The 15,992-nt window shown below is 41.0% G+C and overlaps 1 protein-coding gene across 8 annotated transcripts in view; it reads left to right on the top strand.

Moving 5' to 3' along the window:
- The first annotated feature begins 1,652 nt into the window (after positions 1-1,652).
- dlg1b (discs large MAGUK scaffold protein 1b) overlaps positions 1,653-15,992 on the top strand; it is a 63,334-nt gene continuing 48,994 nt past the window's right edge. For all 8 annotated transcript variants that reach the window (XM_067253990.1, XM_067253987.1, XM_067253986.1 and 5 more), the window contains exons 1-3: positions 1,653-2,362; positions 3,007-3,138; positions 9,603-9,766. In XM_067253990.1, coding sequence (XP_067110091.1) covers positions 2,344-2,362; positions 3,007-3,138; positions 9,603-9,766 — 315 coding nt within the window. In that variant the 5' untranslated portion in view covers positions 1,653-2,343. The remainder of the gene's footprint in view (positions 2,363-3,006; positions 3,139-9,602; positions 9,767-15,992) is intronic.

Here is a 15,992-nt window from a genome sequence, read left to right as displayed (position 1 = left end):
CCAGATTTATGCCAAGATTAATTATGATTATGTTGTCACTATAGGGATGAAAAAAACATGACATCTGCAGTAATCATATTACAGTGTCAGATATCAGACAGCGCGTGGTATAACTATACAATCATAGAGGAGATGGTGCAGAGTGGTCACAAATTCCAATTGTCCTGATGGTGTTATAAATTGGCTTTATAGTATTGTCGTTGGAATGTATTCAATAGAATATGAGTGAAATTCAAATTTATTTAGGTAGGCTAATTAACATAAATAAATTACAGGTCAGACAATTGATTCTAGGAAGAGACCTACAATATAAAGGTCCAGCTACAGGGTAAATATGTATTTTAGCCACAATACTCATAATTTTTACTGCCAAGGATAGAAATACCGATCATTATCAAGGACTTCCTATGATATGAAGGCATTCCTAAAGACATAACATCCCAATATTCAAACACTTACCATATCACTGTAAACACTGTACATAAACACAGTAAAATTATGATATTATCCCCAATGTGTGCAACATATCATTTACCAAGACTGTTTAGAAACTGTATACACATAGCATGTGTATGTTAGATAATGAGACACGTGAGAGAAAGAGAGAGAAGAGCACAAGAGAGGCTTGCCTTTATATACTTTTACACAGAGCCAGCCTCCGAGATGGTCATTCATAAAACATGGCCATCTAAAAATAAAACCCTCTTTTACCAGAACTGCTTTCTAATCTGGGCCAGTGCGTGAATTGTTTGCATCTTTTCATGTTAGAGATGCATGAGGTAAGGCATGTTTGTTTGAGAGACGATGTTTCTTACTGTAGGCCTTACGAAAAAAACTATTACGTTTCAGTGCATGCTGGAGGTAGGCTTGATGATAAGCAACACACTCTAACTACATCATTTCAGATTAACACATTAGAACAAGATTATTCTTCTGACCATGTGATGCCAAAAATGTCAAACCAGAGCTGGATTTGTGTTTGTGTGAATAGTGTTAGCTCTCCAAAAGCTCTTACAACTGGATGCAAATTATATTATTACATAAAAACATACTTAGCATGTTGCAACATTAACGTTTCAACTCATTTTCAACAGAGCACAAAAATACAGATGTAGAAGCAAAGTATTTTAAGTAATGGGGAACACATCTGCCTAGTAGGCTATACTGTGCAGAGAAAACTGAAATTTAATAAATCCAACTGTTTGTTACAAACTGTCCAATAGAAGGAAATCCATCTCTCATAATGTATTTTAACCTACTAGTCTAGATGAAGTCATGATAATGTAGACTATGTGACTGAACTATTAACCACAACGGATTATGTAATCTACCAATGCTGAAATGCTGAATTTGGGAAGTTGCATGGACGGTAGACTGTGTTGGAAAGGTTCTTTAAGAGTACCACGGCTGATGCATCTCATTGATATAGGAAACTCACACCAAGTCTACATTTTGTCCCGTGGCTCCGCCAACGTAATTAGAGTGCTTCCTTGTACTTCAAGAAAATCTGAAGTCTCAGTTTCCTTCTCTTCCAAGATCTTTAAAGGTGCATGATTGGGCGGTCAAGGGTAGAGTTTGAAATCACGTGATATACTTCCAACCCAAAGACGCCATTTTGCAGGAAAGTTTGGAATTTTCTGTCATACTGTAGGGAGAAAGGAGGAGGGGTACTGAAATAAGTTTAGTACGAAGGTTTACGTTTATATTTCGCGGAGAAAAGAGCACAAGGAGCAAGTTTCTGGATTAGAAGAAGTAGTCGCATTGGCACGGGACGAGTTCATTGCTGCCACTGAACTACATTTGTGGTTTTTGAGTTTTTTTTCCAGCCACCCTTGCTGCAACCCTTACATTTTCTTAGTTGCGTGGACACCTGGGCATGCACGGATTTGGCGATCATTGCAGACGACAAAAAAGGCATTTTTGTGCTTTGTATGGATTTTAACGAGCAGTCGGACCTAGTTAGTATAAGACCGACTATAGCATATGTGGTGTCGTGGCGTCCCCTCTTTGCCGCTGTCAGGTTCAAGAAGTGCAGCTGTCAGCTAGCTGGTACTCGGTAGTTACATTTTTTGCAGGGATCTCCTGTCCGCCTACATTTAAACGGTAACGTTACTGTAGCTACCTCTTTTAGAAACACAGTGACGTGTTCTTTCCAGTTTGTTTGGGGAATTTTACATACGGAACTTGCAGTTTCATTGTGGAGCGATTTTGTTGCCCCTTGGCACTGATATTGGACACCAGCAGAGTGAAAGTGTTCCAGTCGCGTGCTCTTAACACATTTAGTATCTGCGACTGGCGGGTTAGCGAGCTAGCTGCATCACATTGGCTCGAGCCAGCCTAATCATGCCAGTACGAAAGAAAGGTAAGCGGCTTTTACCTAATTGTATCTAACGTTAGCAAGCTAGCTTACTACTAGGCAGCTATTAATGCAGGTAGCTAGCTACCTGCATACAAGTCGCTAACTAGTCTGGATGGAATGACACTGTGGCAAACGATATTTTACTTGTCTGACAATAAAATTACAGTGACAAGATTTAAATTACTATATAGTTACAATAGTAAAATGCAGTTTCCCCGGGTGATGATGAGCAAGTAGCTAGCTTAGTAACAACGAGCTGGTGGGCTAAGTTGCTCTTGGGGCACCAAGATCGCTTACCAGTTTCTAACCTGTGATCGAAGTCGGTGTTTCTTTGTCGCTAGATAGCTAATCACGCCTACTCAGTTGCACCGTGGCCAATTGAATGAAATGTTACAATTCTGTACCACAGTGTTAAAGTGTTTTTCACCTTATGTTTTGTTTTCTCTAATATGTTGCAAGCATGCTGCATGCATGCAGAATTTTATCAGCATGTCCAGTGTAGAGCCTGATAGTTGCAAGCATAGGCAAATAGCTACAAGTTGGAGGCCTATCATTTTTACAACTTCATTCGGGACTTATAACATTGTTTTGGCTAGGGTGAATTGATGCACCTTTGTCTTTTGATTTATATGTTTTTTTTTCTGTAGATGCACAGCGAGCCCTGTCACTCTTGGAAGAATATCGGACAAAGCTTAATCATACAGAGGACCGACAATTGAGACACTCAATTCAGAGGGTTATTGACATCTTTCAGAGTAACCTTTTCCAGGCACTCATAGGTAAGTTTACAACTTTTCAGTATCTATGAGTTAATATATACTGTAATTTATTGACTTCTGAAATAACTTAATAAGTTGACACATTAACGCATCAATAGTGCACATGATGATAATTGCCTACTTTAAGCTTTTACCTGGAGATATTCCACTCAACATGTTTTCCATATATTCCTGTAACCTGATGCCATTTGAGGGATTTATAGATGTTTATATTTGTCATGTAAGAAAGGGGTAGACATGGGTGTTTTTTTAAATTACATTCCAGGTTTTAGCCCTGAAATGTATTGTCAGCTGTGGTATGATTCTCTTCTTTTAGTGAATCTTCAGAACCCTGAATAGGGAATGAGGCAATGTGGAAGTGAGAACCTTTCTGCTCTTGATTAGTAACATTGAAGCTGCTGTGTCATCACACAGGAACGTTAGGTTATAAACTTGTCTTGATATCCCAATGGGACTCAGTTCCCACTGTGGCTTTTGAGGCTGTTTCATAGACATTGGGAACAGTTGCAGAAATGTAGAGGACTTGTCCTTTACATTTTGAGAGCTTTTTTAAAAGCTGTCTTTTGAATCTCATGTACACAAACATGAGATTCAAAAGACAGCTTTTGAAACTATATATATATATATATATAGTTTTGCATAGAAACGGTCAGAAATAGTTTTCCTATTTAATACATCTGTTACTCCTAAAACATTTAATGGATATTTCAGTGTGTTTGTTGTCATGCATGTCAAAGCTTCCTCCTCAGTTCCAGATACAGCATGGTGTTTTCACTTCCCAGTTAAGACGTGTGAGGTTCAATAATAATCAGCTGTCATGTTCCTGTGACTTGTCTAACTCCTATGAACCTCAACCTTTTAGTTCTACTTTTTATTAGGGTCCATGCACCGAATCTGCCACATGCATTCCTTTTTTCTCAAGAAGGTCCCCTAGTCACCACACATGGCCTCCTGTGAACTTACTGCAATTGCCCGTTTCTAATTGACCTGTCCATCAATTTTGTTGGACTATTTCTTAATCGAACAGGGCTATTTAACTAGACTCAAATATGGAGTAAAATTTGCCTCTTTGAGGAAAGTATCTGAGGCCTGAGGGCCGCATTTGATATACACTCCTTCAGGCTTTAACAGACGAACCACCAAGAGCAAACGCTCTGTGGAAACTAACTGAGCAGCAGGAATGTGGCCTGGCCTGTTTGAGTTTCCCAGGGCACTCTGGCTGGCTGGCTTGATGCCAGGTCCTCTTACTGTCAAGCCCTCCAAGGTGTAAAAAGCTCTGTGTCTTTAATGCCATCACCAACTGTCAGTCCATAGTCATAGACCAGGGTGTGGGAGGAGTTTCTATTTTTTACTAGAGCTAAAGAGCTCTGTGTTTTGAGAGAGAGATTTCTACTCCTGGTCCAAGACTTTATATTAACACACATGGTACTTTAAATTCAGTTTAACTTGTCAGGGTTGCTTGCTTCAGGCCATCTCGATCTTAAAAAAAATCTATATGTTCTAAAGGTTAAGAGCCCTAAATTGCTGTAATGATCATCTTTATGGTTGCAGTAATATCAATTTCTCCTGCGTTTCTCATCAGAAAGTGACATTATTATGGCCACTGTCTTTTCTATTAACCTTTGGCTACATACCATCACACTGCCTTAACTCTGAGGGGTTAGGCAAGATGCTGACCTTGCCAAGACAGGTCAATGCATCATGCATACATGTGTTACAAGCCCCATGTGAAACTCCCACATATACACTCACAGAGACTCATTGGTTCATACTCACACAAACAGTCACACATGCACACGAACGGCATACACATTTTGACAGGCGTACACAACCATACCCACACTTAGCCTGCTTCTTTTCAGACAGTCTCATACGCATGCCCGCACACAGACATTCCACCATCTCTGAGTGTTGCTAATGAAAAATAGATTGCTGTCACGGTTTCCAATCTACCCAAGGCCCCCCCCCTCCCAAGATATGTATGCATAGGGCCAAACAAAATGTAATCCGTCAGTTGACATGATGATTACCCAAGTCCTAATCCTGCTGCTGCTGCTTTACTGCAACAGCGGAGAGGGAGAAGGAGAGGACTACAGAGCAGAGAAAGGGGGAAGAGAGGGAGACGAAGAGAAAAAACTTGCCATTGAGTAGGTTCCAAAGTACGTGTGAGGATTAGCTGGCGTGTGAGGTGCTAATTGTAAGTTGCACATTGGTAGGCTACAGTGTAGGTAGATTGATGAGTAGTCCCTCTTTCTAAGGAGAGTCTTACAGTCTGCATAACATTGTAGTTCAGGTCTAAATGCTTACCAGTCCTTGTTCTGCTGATTTTATACCACAGATTATGCCTGTACCTACAAACCTAGGTAAACCAATGAGCTGGTAACCAATCTGTCAGTCCCCTGTTGTTTGGTTGGCTGTTAGTCGGCTGTGTGTGTGTGTGTGTATCTTAGCCATCCAAGTGGGGTGTTTGTGAACATTTATCAAGTATAAGAATCTAACGCAAGAGAACAAGTTTGCACTGTGAAGCTACTGTAACGCTTTTCCACAATTCCACAGTGGCTCTGTTTCATCGGATATCAATACTGCACTCTGTTTAAGGTCGGGCCTTACCCACAGTCTTGTCCCTCAAGGGTGTAACAGCAAACATGAGACAAGGGAACCTGGGAAAGCAGTGACACCAGAGACACTTCAGCATTTGTTTTGACATGCTTATTATTATGCAATAAGAAGTCTTGGTGGTTTGGCCATTTTTGTGTGAAGCTACAAGATGTTTGTTTGTAGTTAAGTTGTTAGTGACTTTGGATAGATTTACACTGGCTAACTGTATTGTTTGTACAGTGGACCATAGTAATGTTAACAGTCACATTAGTTATTTCAAACCACAGTTTGTATGTCATTGGTTGACCACTAATAATGTTGTAGTTGTAGCTGACAAGAAGTCTGTATAAAAGCCCCCTCCCCTGCCGGTGTGCAAGTGAGAAGAGGCATCCGGTTTCAAATTGACTCACTTACTCACATCCCAGTGAACGACGAAAAGACCAATTTGCTCAATTACGTCCTTTACAATATAATCCCCCTAACACCCCCCCCAGTCTGACCCAATTTGACCCCTTTGCCTGATTGTAATACCGATCGCTTCTTCTCATGATCTTGGAGGAGGCTCATCCAGTTCCAGTGGCGGTGTGATTTCTGTGACTGGCATTGACTCAAACTTCCTAGTTGGTGATGTGTCTGACGACTCGCTGTGTTATCAGCAGGACTCTTGCTGGGATTGCAGCTGGACTTTATACTATGGCAATATCCTGCGCTTGTCGTAAATCTGTCATTGTTACTGAGGGAGATGTTTTATATTGGATAAAGGTAGGCTAACAGATGTAGGCAGCATTAGAGAATTTGATCATGAGAAAGAAAATTGCACCCAACTGAAAATGGAGACGTGCAACAGCAGAACAGGATGGTGTTTTGTCTATGTTGTACCACTCGCTATTATTTTTCTTCAAACTGGTGTCACAGCTTTGTTGTATCTATTGAGCACCAACCAGTAGCAAAATGTTGCATAAAACAAACACACATTTTGATGTTCAACTTCAGGTGTCACCACACACAACCTAGATTTTGAAGGTTGCTGTCTTATTCCCCCAAGTCTCTCACAAGTTAGTGCCCAGATAGTTCAGAATTTCATCTGATATGTTTTCGCTTTCTTTAAATGAAAGCCGATTAGTATTTGCATTGATGACATGGAGAAAAGCAACTGGATTCATCGAAATTGGCAGCCTCTTACCCCAGTAGACCTGGTCACAGAGGATTCGGTTGTATTTGATTACTTCCGCTTGGAACAGAGTTCTAACACCATGCAGATTCTTTCTACAGATGGCGACTTCAAAATGGAATTGCCAGTGCTTCTCCTCTTCGTTGTGACCCTCCCCATAAACCACTCAGCTTTATATTAGTTCTTGTATCATTTAATATCTTAAGAAACAAAATCAAGAAAGATGTCATAGAAGGTATTATTGGTATGGTCATCCTGGGAGAGGCTGGATGACATGACATGAATTGTTTGATTGGATTTAAAAGACCCAGTGGATGCATGGTTTCTAGCTATGACTATCATTAAAGGGTGATCTGATGTTCTATTGGAGCACATCTGTGCCCACGAATAGCCCTGCCAGGTTAAAGAAAGACCAGTTATTTTTGATCCCTCCATTCCCGGTAAGCCCTAGTCAAATTGTGCGCCCATAAATATAGTATCATGAGAAGTATGTGACCACTTGCGGTTTAGTTCAAAAATACCATCTTCTCACATAGGAGTGTCAGTACTGACTGAGAGTTGGGCCAATTGATTCACCAGTTGCAATCCTTAATGAAGTTTGAGCTTAAATAATTGTGATGAGCTTTCTCTAGCCTTCAGGGCATGAATGTCATTGAGTCTAGTGTCCTGGTTTCAAGTGAAAATGTTCAAATATTCATGCTCACCATTAAGGGCACTTGTAAGTACAGAACATCTGGACTGTTGCGTAGACTTCATGTAAGAAAGGTTCACTCTCAAAGCTTATTCACTTCAAATCACTATTGTCTTCTGTCAAGTTGTGGTCTGTGTGTGTGGTACTGCATGCCTCCAAAGTGAGCAGACAGTGTGTCAAGAGAAGAAAGCAGAGCTGGGGGAATCACCCCCACCGATATGTATTATAAAAATATTTACTCTAATGACCCCTTGCTTCTCCATGTGATCCAGCAGTTATTTCGAGCGGCCTGTCATCCAATCTCTGTCTTACACTCTTTCTGGTCCCCTCAGATTTAGTGTTCTTAGTCAGCTCGCCAAGCAGAGCGTGAATCCAGACTGTACAGTAATTGCTTATCATTTAAATTTTTTTTTTTTATTATCCTGTTTGTAAACCCCTTTGCTCATTTATGGATCATTAACATAATTGGAATCAAATGGAGTAGTATATCAGATTCCAAAACAATTATTCAGTTGATGAGCATGTTAGAGTATGTGATTGAAGTGGCTTGAATGAACATGTCTTTCATACTTGGCTGGCATTGCAGGGGTCGGCTACGAGGCTTGGTCCTGCCTAGTTGTATGTCAGTGACAACTTTGCGAACCCCCACCCAGAGCGTTGAGGTACCAGCACAGTGTAGCAGTGTGGAATCCACCCGCCGTCCTGGTGCCCGTGAATGCCCAGATGGCTGCTAAAAAGACTAAACTTGACTTTTGCCAGCTTTTGCTTGTGTCACACTGAAAGCTATCCTCTGAATCTTCCAAGTGAAGACCAAGGTGAAATCTGAACCAGATGTTGCTAGTAAAGGATGGGTTCCCATCCTGTTGTTGTTACATTCATACACCGAACTATGAAAGAAGACATCGACAGATTAAAATAATTTGTGTGATTCAGACTGGTCGTTCAGGTGCAGAAGGCATACCTGCACCTTGTTGTTGGCAGATCCCTCAAACAAATTGACTGAGGCCTTTCACCTTAACAGCACCCTGCAAGACAAATGGGACTAAGCTGTTTACCTTCTGATGTGTCATCATTCACTGTTACTGGCATTTTGGAAGGGAGGTTGGAATCTCCTCTAAACCTGTGCTATAGTTGGTTAGGTATTGAGGTCAGGCAGGACTCCTTGAGGAACATGGCTCTCGACCAAAATAGGATTCGATGTGCTGAATGGCCAACAAAAGTTTATTTTGGGATGAGATGTGGGATGTTATATACTGCCTTGCTCAAGCTTTGTTCGGTGAGAGTTATGAGTTTCTCTTTCAGTCAGACTCATAGACAGAGCTGTAACAGGCGGACCATATTGTAGGCCACACCGTTATTTTGCTAGTTGCTCAGTAGCTTGTTCCAGTCATGACATGTTGTCATGATTAATAATTTCAAAATGTTTGGCTTGGAGGGCACAGATTACATGAAGGGGTCGCTTCACGCCAAGTCCAGTTGTTGCACAGACAAGAATAAGCGCCTGGCCTTCGTGCCACGCGCGAGTGTAACCCGATGAAAGTTGTAACAGCTGTGAATGACCTTTACAGCCCCTCCTCTTCTGTCCCTACTCAAACTATGTTCTGTGTGCTTGTCATGTCTAGGCTAAATTATGTCTAGTTCATTTCAGGTTATACAATTAAAGTTATGAGTGTCATCTCCAACAACACTCATCGTCAAGTAGGCTAAAGGACAGGTACACTGATTATTAAAATCTTCCAAAAATGTAATTGGAACAGCAAGACCTAGATTTCTGACAAGATTCCTGGAGGAGACGAAATGCCATTGCTGAAGGCCACTCGGAATTACTGAACTATTGTCTTAGTTCTGTCTAGTATCATCTGATCTTTTTATTTTATTATCTAACATTTTACTACCCTGTCTTTCCCATTTCGGTCAGTTTTTTCCTCAATAAGCTGTTAGTTCATAAACTACGGGTATAGTAACTGTCCCTCCCCTCTCTGTGTCTCTCTCTTACTGTCACAGATATCCAGGAATTTTACGAAGTGACCTTATTGGACAGTCAGAAATGTGTGGAGTCACCAAAGGCAGTGGAACCCATGCCGCCAGTCAACCTGTGGGACTTCTCCAGCCTCCAAAGCACAACGGTGACATCCGACACCCTGCCCAGCCTTAGCACCAGCATAGAGGTAAGCTAAAACTATGGTTGGTGCTTCTATGTCATTAATGCAACATGATGCATTATTTGACAGTGATTTGAAAGTTATTCCATTTCCAAGGTAGAGCATGGTTGTGTGATGATTTAGTTTTTCATCTATGTTAAAACAGGCGGCCTCTGGTGTATATTATGAGGTGCTTTCATCTTTGTGCATGTGTCATACAAATGTTGAATTGCATCGATTGTAGGTTCAGAAATAATTTATAATGTGTAAACCTGTCCCTGAGTTATCCTGGTGTTATGGCTATATTTGAGTGCCGCTGCCCATTGTGTCACTAAAACATGCTTCTTCCATAAAAATACATACAATCATCCACACTGAATGTCACCTTTGACCGGCCACTTCAAATATATGTATTTGCAAGGGTACAGTGCTTAATTGATGTCTCACAGTTTTTTTTTTTTTTTTTCTCCTTGAACATGCCATGGTTTGAGTCTTAAGTGAAGGAGAATTCCATTTCAGCTCCACTGAACATCCTTTAAAATCTCAATAAGAAACTGGTCAATCACAATGTGTGCATCTTTAGCTTTGGAAATTAGAGATCAGATAATGACTTTCCCCCTTTGAAAGATGCAAAACATTGATCCCTTGTTTGGTGTTTGAAGTACTCTGATAGTTGTTTTAGTTGTAGTAACAACATTGATTCAACATGTTAATATTGTGATGGCTTGAGTGATTCATTGAGTTGAGTGTGATTCATTCAGTTGTGTTTTTTGTTATTTCAGAAGTTGAGTCAGAAATAGCCTGTATTCCACTTGGGAGATTTCAAGACAACACTCCTTAGTGATCAATTTTGGCACAAACCCTCCCTCCCTCTCTCTCCCTCTCTCGCTCTCTTGTTCAGGCTAACCAGCAACTACATTTATTCATTTAGCAGACGCTTTTATCGTAAGCGACTTCCAAGAGAGCTTTACAAAAGTGCATAGGTCAATGATCATAAACAACGAGATAGCCCGAAAACATTGTGGGTAGCCAAAACATGAAGCATACATTGTGAAAGCAAATAAGTGCCAATTGGAAGAAACATAAGAGCATGTAGTTACAATTAAGCAACATGAACCTCAAAAGTGCAAGAGTGTACCTGTAGGAAAGCAAGCAACAATAATATAATTCAAAGCGAGTACAAGAAGTTAAATCAGGAACTAGAATAGTATAGGTGCTTAATAATTTCTCTTTTGATAACTGGGAGATGAACCAGCAACCTTTTTGTTTCTGTACCAGATGTGGGTGAGATGATCAGCCAACCATTAAGGCTAAGCTGCACACAGCATCCCATCTCAGTCCTAGGTTTTCCATTTCAGCTGGCCTGACATGTCATCACAAAAATTACTAATGTTTTGTCCAGCGCATTGCCAGCCCCTGCAACATGCCATTCAATGGACAGTAGTACTCTTGTGTATGGGGCTTGAAGGCAAATCGTTTCTTACAGTGGATCTAACAGTTTGTGAAGCATAACTCATTCTTATTCTAAGCTTTCTCTAAGCCTATCTCGAATGCTAATCCATCAAATTGAACACCTTCTCCCTTTTCCTCCTCCATTGTTTCTTGTTGTAAACACACATGTTCACTCTCAGGACTCTCCCCTTCTAAATGAAATACTGCACACGCTGGCACAGGCAAAAGCCTCGCCCTGTGAGGTCGAACAAGTAAGTACTCCACCTCTGTTATCGGTGTGGGTGGGGATGGAGCGCCTTCCCCTCGACGCATGTCCCATCCCGCTCTTGTGTGCTTTTGACCATACCAGGGTTGTCAGGGGTGGGATCTTCATGGTTCAGGGTTCATTGGGCTTCCATTTATTTTGGGCTTCTCTTGTTGGGTTGACTGCAGTACATCTCCTGTCTTAGAAGCCATGGTTAGATCTATTAATTGGCTGAGGTGGGATTCAAGTAAGCTTCAATGGCTACTAAGAATCTGTATTGGAATTTTCTTTTGAAAGAAGAGTACCGCTACATATGATTTGGATACACTTGTTGAGAGCAGTGTGAGCAAATGGATACAAACATTTCTTGAGTCCGTTGAGACTGGAGTTGTACTTTTTCAACCTGAGAGGTGGTGGTTAATTTGAGTTGTGTTATTGTGGAGGATGCGTTGGTGGAGTTAAGGAAACCCTTCACTTTTTTTCTGGTGTAACCAGTGTTTCCCCTAGGTTTACAGCTTTGGGGGGGGAAAACCTTTTTTCTTTTTTATTAACTTGACCTTCCAGGGGGGGCCGTTGGGGGGGGCAGGGCGCCCCCCTAATATAATGGTAGGGGAAACACTGGGTGTAACTACTATATATTGCAATCACAATGCATCTAAAATGTGTTTTCCAGCCATGTTTACCTTTACCTTGAGAAAAGCCATTCTTGAAAGTATATTTATCTTTTGTGTTTCATCTTGTCATTTAATTTTTAAACAGTTATTATTATTTATTAATGTACATTTGTATGGGTCAGAATTAACTAAACAAATGAGTGGATGACCATAGTGTGGCGTAAACCCCGTCTGTGTCTGTTTATGAAGCACTTCGTATTTTCGTAGTTTAGTCCCGGCCTTTTAGACATACTTCTCTTGAGAATCAACCCCGTGGCAGTATTTTAGACCAACACTCTTCATAAATCCAGCATTCCTTTGGCAGAACAGATCAGTCTAGTCAATGTCACACTATTTCTTCAATGTTCTCTTTGCTTTGAAGAGGCTTCCTCTGAAGGAGTTGAAGCACTGTGGAGTTGGCCCTGGTTACAACACACGGGCATCATGTGGGCTGGAGAAGCTGCTTTTAAGATGGAGCACTAATCACAGAATCTGACATCAAATATTTATCAGTGTGCAGCGTTTCAGGACACTGTACCTCACTACTGGGACTGTTCTCCTCCCCTTGTCTATCCCCTGCCCATGTGTCTCATGCTGGAATGTACCTCATCTTTGGTCAACATAGTCTCTTTAAAGGTGAACTCTTATTCACCTGTATTATCCATATTGTGGGCTTGGGGTGTGCTTTTTAAATGTATGTTTATGGATGTAGTAGAAACCATGCTCTTGACTTTTCCGTCTCACCATTTACCTCGTCCATAAAAGTACTTTTTGAGAAACTGTCTGCATTTTTTATTGGTTGCTTAGTGTACTCCTCCAGCTGCTCTCCTGCCCAGTGACCAAAATCTCTACAATTAGTTCTTGTAATGCGTATTATTAGATTATGTTAATGTATCATGGTTAATATATTAAGTAGCCTCAAATATTACATAAATAATGTCACCCACCAAGCAAGTTTACTTTTCGTGCATTATTTGTGTTAGTGGTCAAGTAACCCCCAAAATTTGAAAGGATAAAGGGAAAAACGGTAGTCCTATATCGCTGTTTCGGTCCGGTAAAGCATCTTAAATGTGATCTGTGTTTCCCTTGGGAATATGCTTATGACAAATGTATTGAGCCTGACCGCATACTGCCGTGCATTAATTTAACTGGCCATGGAAGTGATGCTTATTTCTCCTTCTCACCATTGTTCTGTAAAAGACCTAGCAGGCCCAGGCTACTTTTGTGACTGATTAAAAAAATAACTCATTAAATAATAATTATAATAAAAACTTTAATATTTGCATCAGTTGAAACTTCTCATGTGTAGAGGTGAAGCTAGTCAAGCTTTTTGTTATTCCTTTAGACAAGTGGATGGAAGCAAGCAAAGCTCATCCATGATATATTAAAGTTAACCTAAAATATTTATGATTTTGAGTTTCCACACGCAGAGTGCATCTCTATTTCCACACTCAAAAAGGCTAACTCCATCTCCTTTAGTTCTGCAAGCCCGCAATCCTTCACGGTTATGTTGTATCTGATCATTACCAGATAGAAGATAAGTTTTGTGAAGCAAGTAAGCATCTCTCTCTCGTGCTTGATTGTGCTTGTGATGGATGCGTCATCTGATGGCAGTATATGCCTCAGATCACTAACTCACTGTTCTTAGCCATTACGGATTCATGGACAAAGAACATTATAGTTACCTTTCATCCTTTTAGCGCCACGCGGTTCCAAGGTCTCCAACTGGTAATATACCCTACCGGTGAAGGGGGCAATAGATAGATATGTTCTGGTCACACATTTGTATGTATAAAATCGTAAAATTATTAGCTCATATAGAATATTTGCCGGGTAGTTTATTTCATTCGTAAGTGCAGCTTACTATTGGACAATTGCTATTGGATGAAAACGCACCAGATCGGCACAACGTCCCAATTGAGATATTGACAGTTTAGAAAGAAACTACCTTAATTCGATTTTTAGCTGGGACCAGCAGCTCTATAGTTCGCTTGGTTGGTTGGTCGGTGCACTGTTAATGCAAGCACGCGTGAATGCATGCGCGTACTTGTTCGCTGCTATTGCAAATTCGCTCGTTTCCGCAGGAATTAACTAGCATGATAACTATGATACAGTGGTAAATCTCTTATACTGTGTCAGGCTATCCCCAGCATTGAATGGGTTAAAGCTACGCTGGCAACATTTCCCACGTTTCTGGGTTGGAGTTGGCTTGGTCCTCTGCAACGCGTTCAAGACCATTGCGCTGTACCTACTCCTGCGCATGAAAATAATTATATTCTGGATACCACCAATTACGCATGGAGTAAGTGGAGAGGAGGGGAGCTCTCACCCCCCGGTGCTTTCACCGACACGAGAGTGAAGACTGCGCGTCTATCGGCGTGTGTGAGAGATTTCTGTAAGGAAAACTGCCCTGTCCCGAGCGCATTTGAGAGTAGGTGTGATATGAAATGCTGCTGATACTTCCGAGGCTACTACCTCCTAACACAGAAGGATGGACTGCATATGCATTGTCACAACCAAGGTAATTTATGTCGGAAATTGTCAAGATTGGCGCTTTTATCGAAGTTGTATTGTTTTCCCAATTGATAGGCAAACAGCTAATTTGTGGTTTCAACACACATTTTCTTAAGCTTTGATATAAAGTCCTATTTCACGTTGATAATGGTATTTATAATACAACATTTTCTTGCTTGGATATCTTGTAGCTTTCTCATAAGGATGCGTGGAAGTAGTAGCTGCTATTGTACTAGTGATCTGTTCCCACAAGGCATTTTATATGGCATATTTTCCTATTCATACAGTACATGCGATTGCTTAATTGGTCCATGTACTGCAGGCGTTTTTGTTGTTGCTGTGGTCAGGGGTTATAGGGTGAAAATCCTACTGTACTCATGATGATTCTTGTGTTACATTGGATTTATGTATTAGTCCTTAAATACCCACACCCACTCACTCAACTTTGAGAGCGCACTTCATATTGCTACCCAAGTCTTGGTTGTCATCTGTTCTCTGTAATATTTTGTGGTGGTAATTTTTGTGCTGTTAACAATGAGAAGGCCCGAAACTTGACCTTTTGGTTTGATCTTTAGACTTCTATGGCTTGTGTAGGCAGGTGCATTTCAGGCTTATAACACTCCATTCTTTTAAAGAAAGTGGTTGGTTGGTTGTAGTTCAAATGACTAGGACATTTCCCCCATGGCTTAAACGAATGACTCCACCTAATTTTGTATTAGTGATTTTAGATTAATTTTAGAAACTACATTTCATATACACCATTTAACTGTTAATTCTAACAAGAGTGATGTATTAATAGATGAAGTGCTTATAAGAACATAAGATTGTGTTCTTGTACTAGTTATGTAGATCCAGTTGAAAGCCCCTTTGCTCTGTAGATAAAATCAATGAAGGGTCTAGAGTTTTATGTACACTTGCTTTGTCACCTGTTTTTATGTAACCTACCCTTCTCCATTCACCTAGAATAACACAATAATATTGTGTTATATTGTGTTGTGTGGATTCTGCGGTGCAAATGGGCAAACCAACTGCATCTTCGTCCTCGTGATTGAAAACAACATGCCTGCTGTGGTCACTAGTTCCCTCCCCCCCTACTCCAACTAGACTACCTGCAACAGGGAGTTGTCCAACTGCCACAAACGATCCCCAGCCTGTTTCTGAGAGGTAGTGGAGTCTGCTTGTTCTGTCACACACTATAGCCCTGCAGGCTGATCGTGCTGCTCCTTTCCCCTACAGGCAGCAGTGGGTGTTTACATAGGGTGTCTTTGTGTGTCAAGGTCCCCCTCCCCCATCATAGACAGTTGTCCTGTGAGACAGCCGCATCCATTCCAGTCTGCAGACTCTGTGGTCCAGGGCGTTGGAGTTAGGGGAACTCTTACTTGAGCTGCAG

This window comes from Osmerus mordax, chromosome 16 (genome assembly GCF_038355195.1).
Source record: "Osmerus mordax isolate fOsmMor3 chromosome 16, fOsmMor3.pri, whole genome shotgun sequence".
NCBI classification, from domain to species: domain Eukaryota; kingdom Metazoa; phylum Chordata; class Actinopteri; order Osmeriformes; family Osmeridae; genus Osmerus; species Osmerus mordax.
Note: the sequence above shows the minus strand (reverse complement) of the source record. Positions and strands in the feature narration are given on the sequence as shown.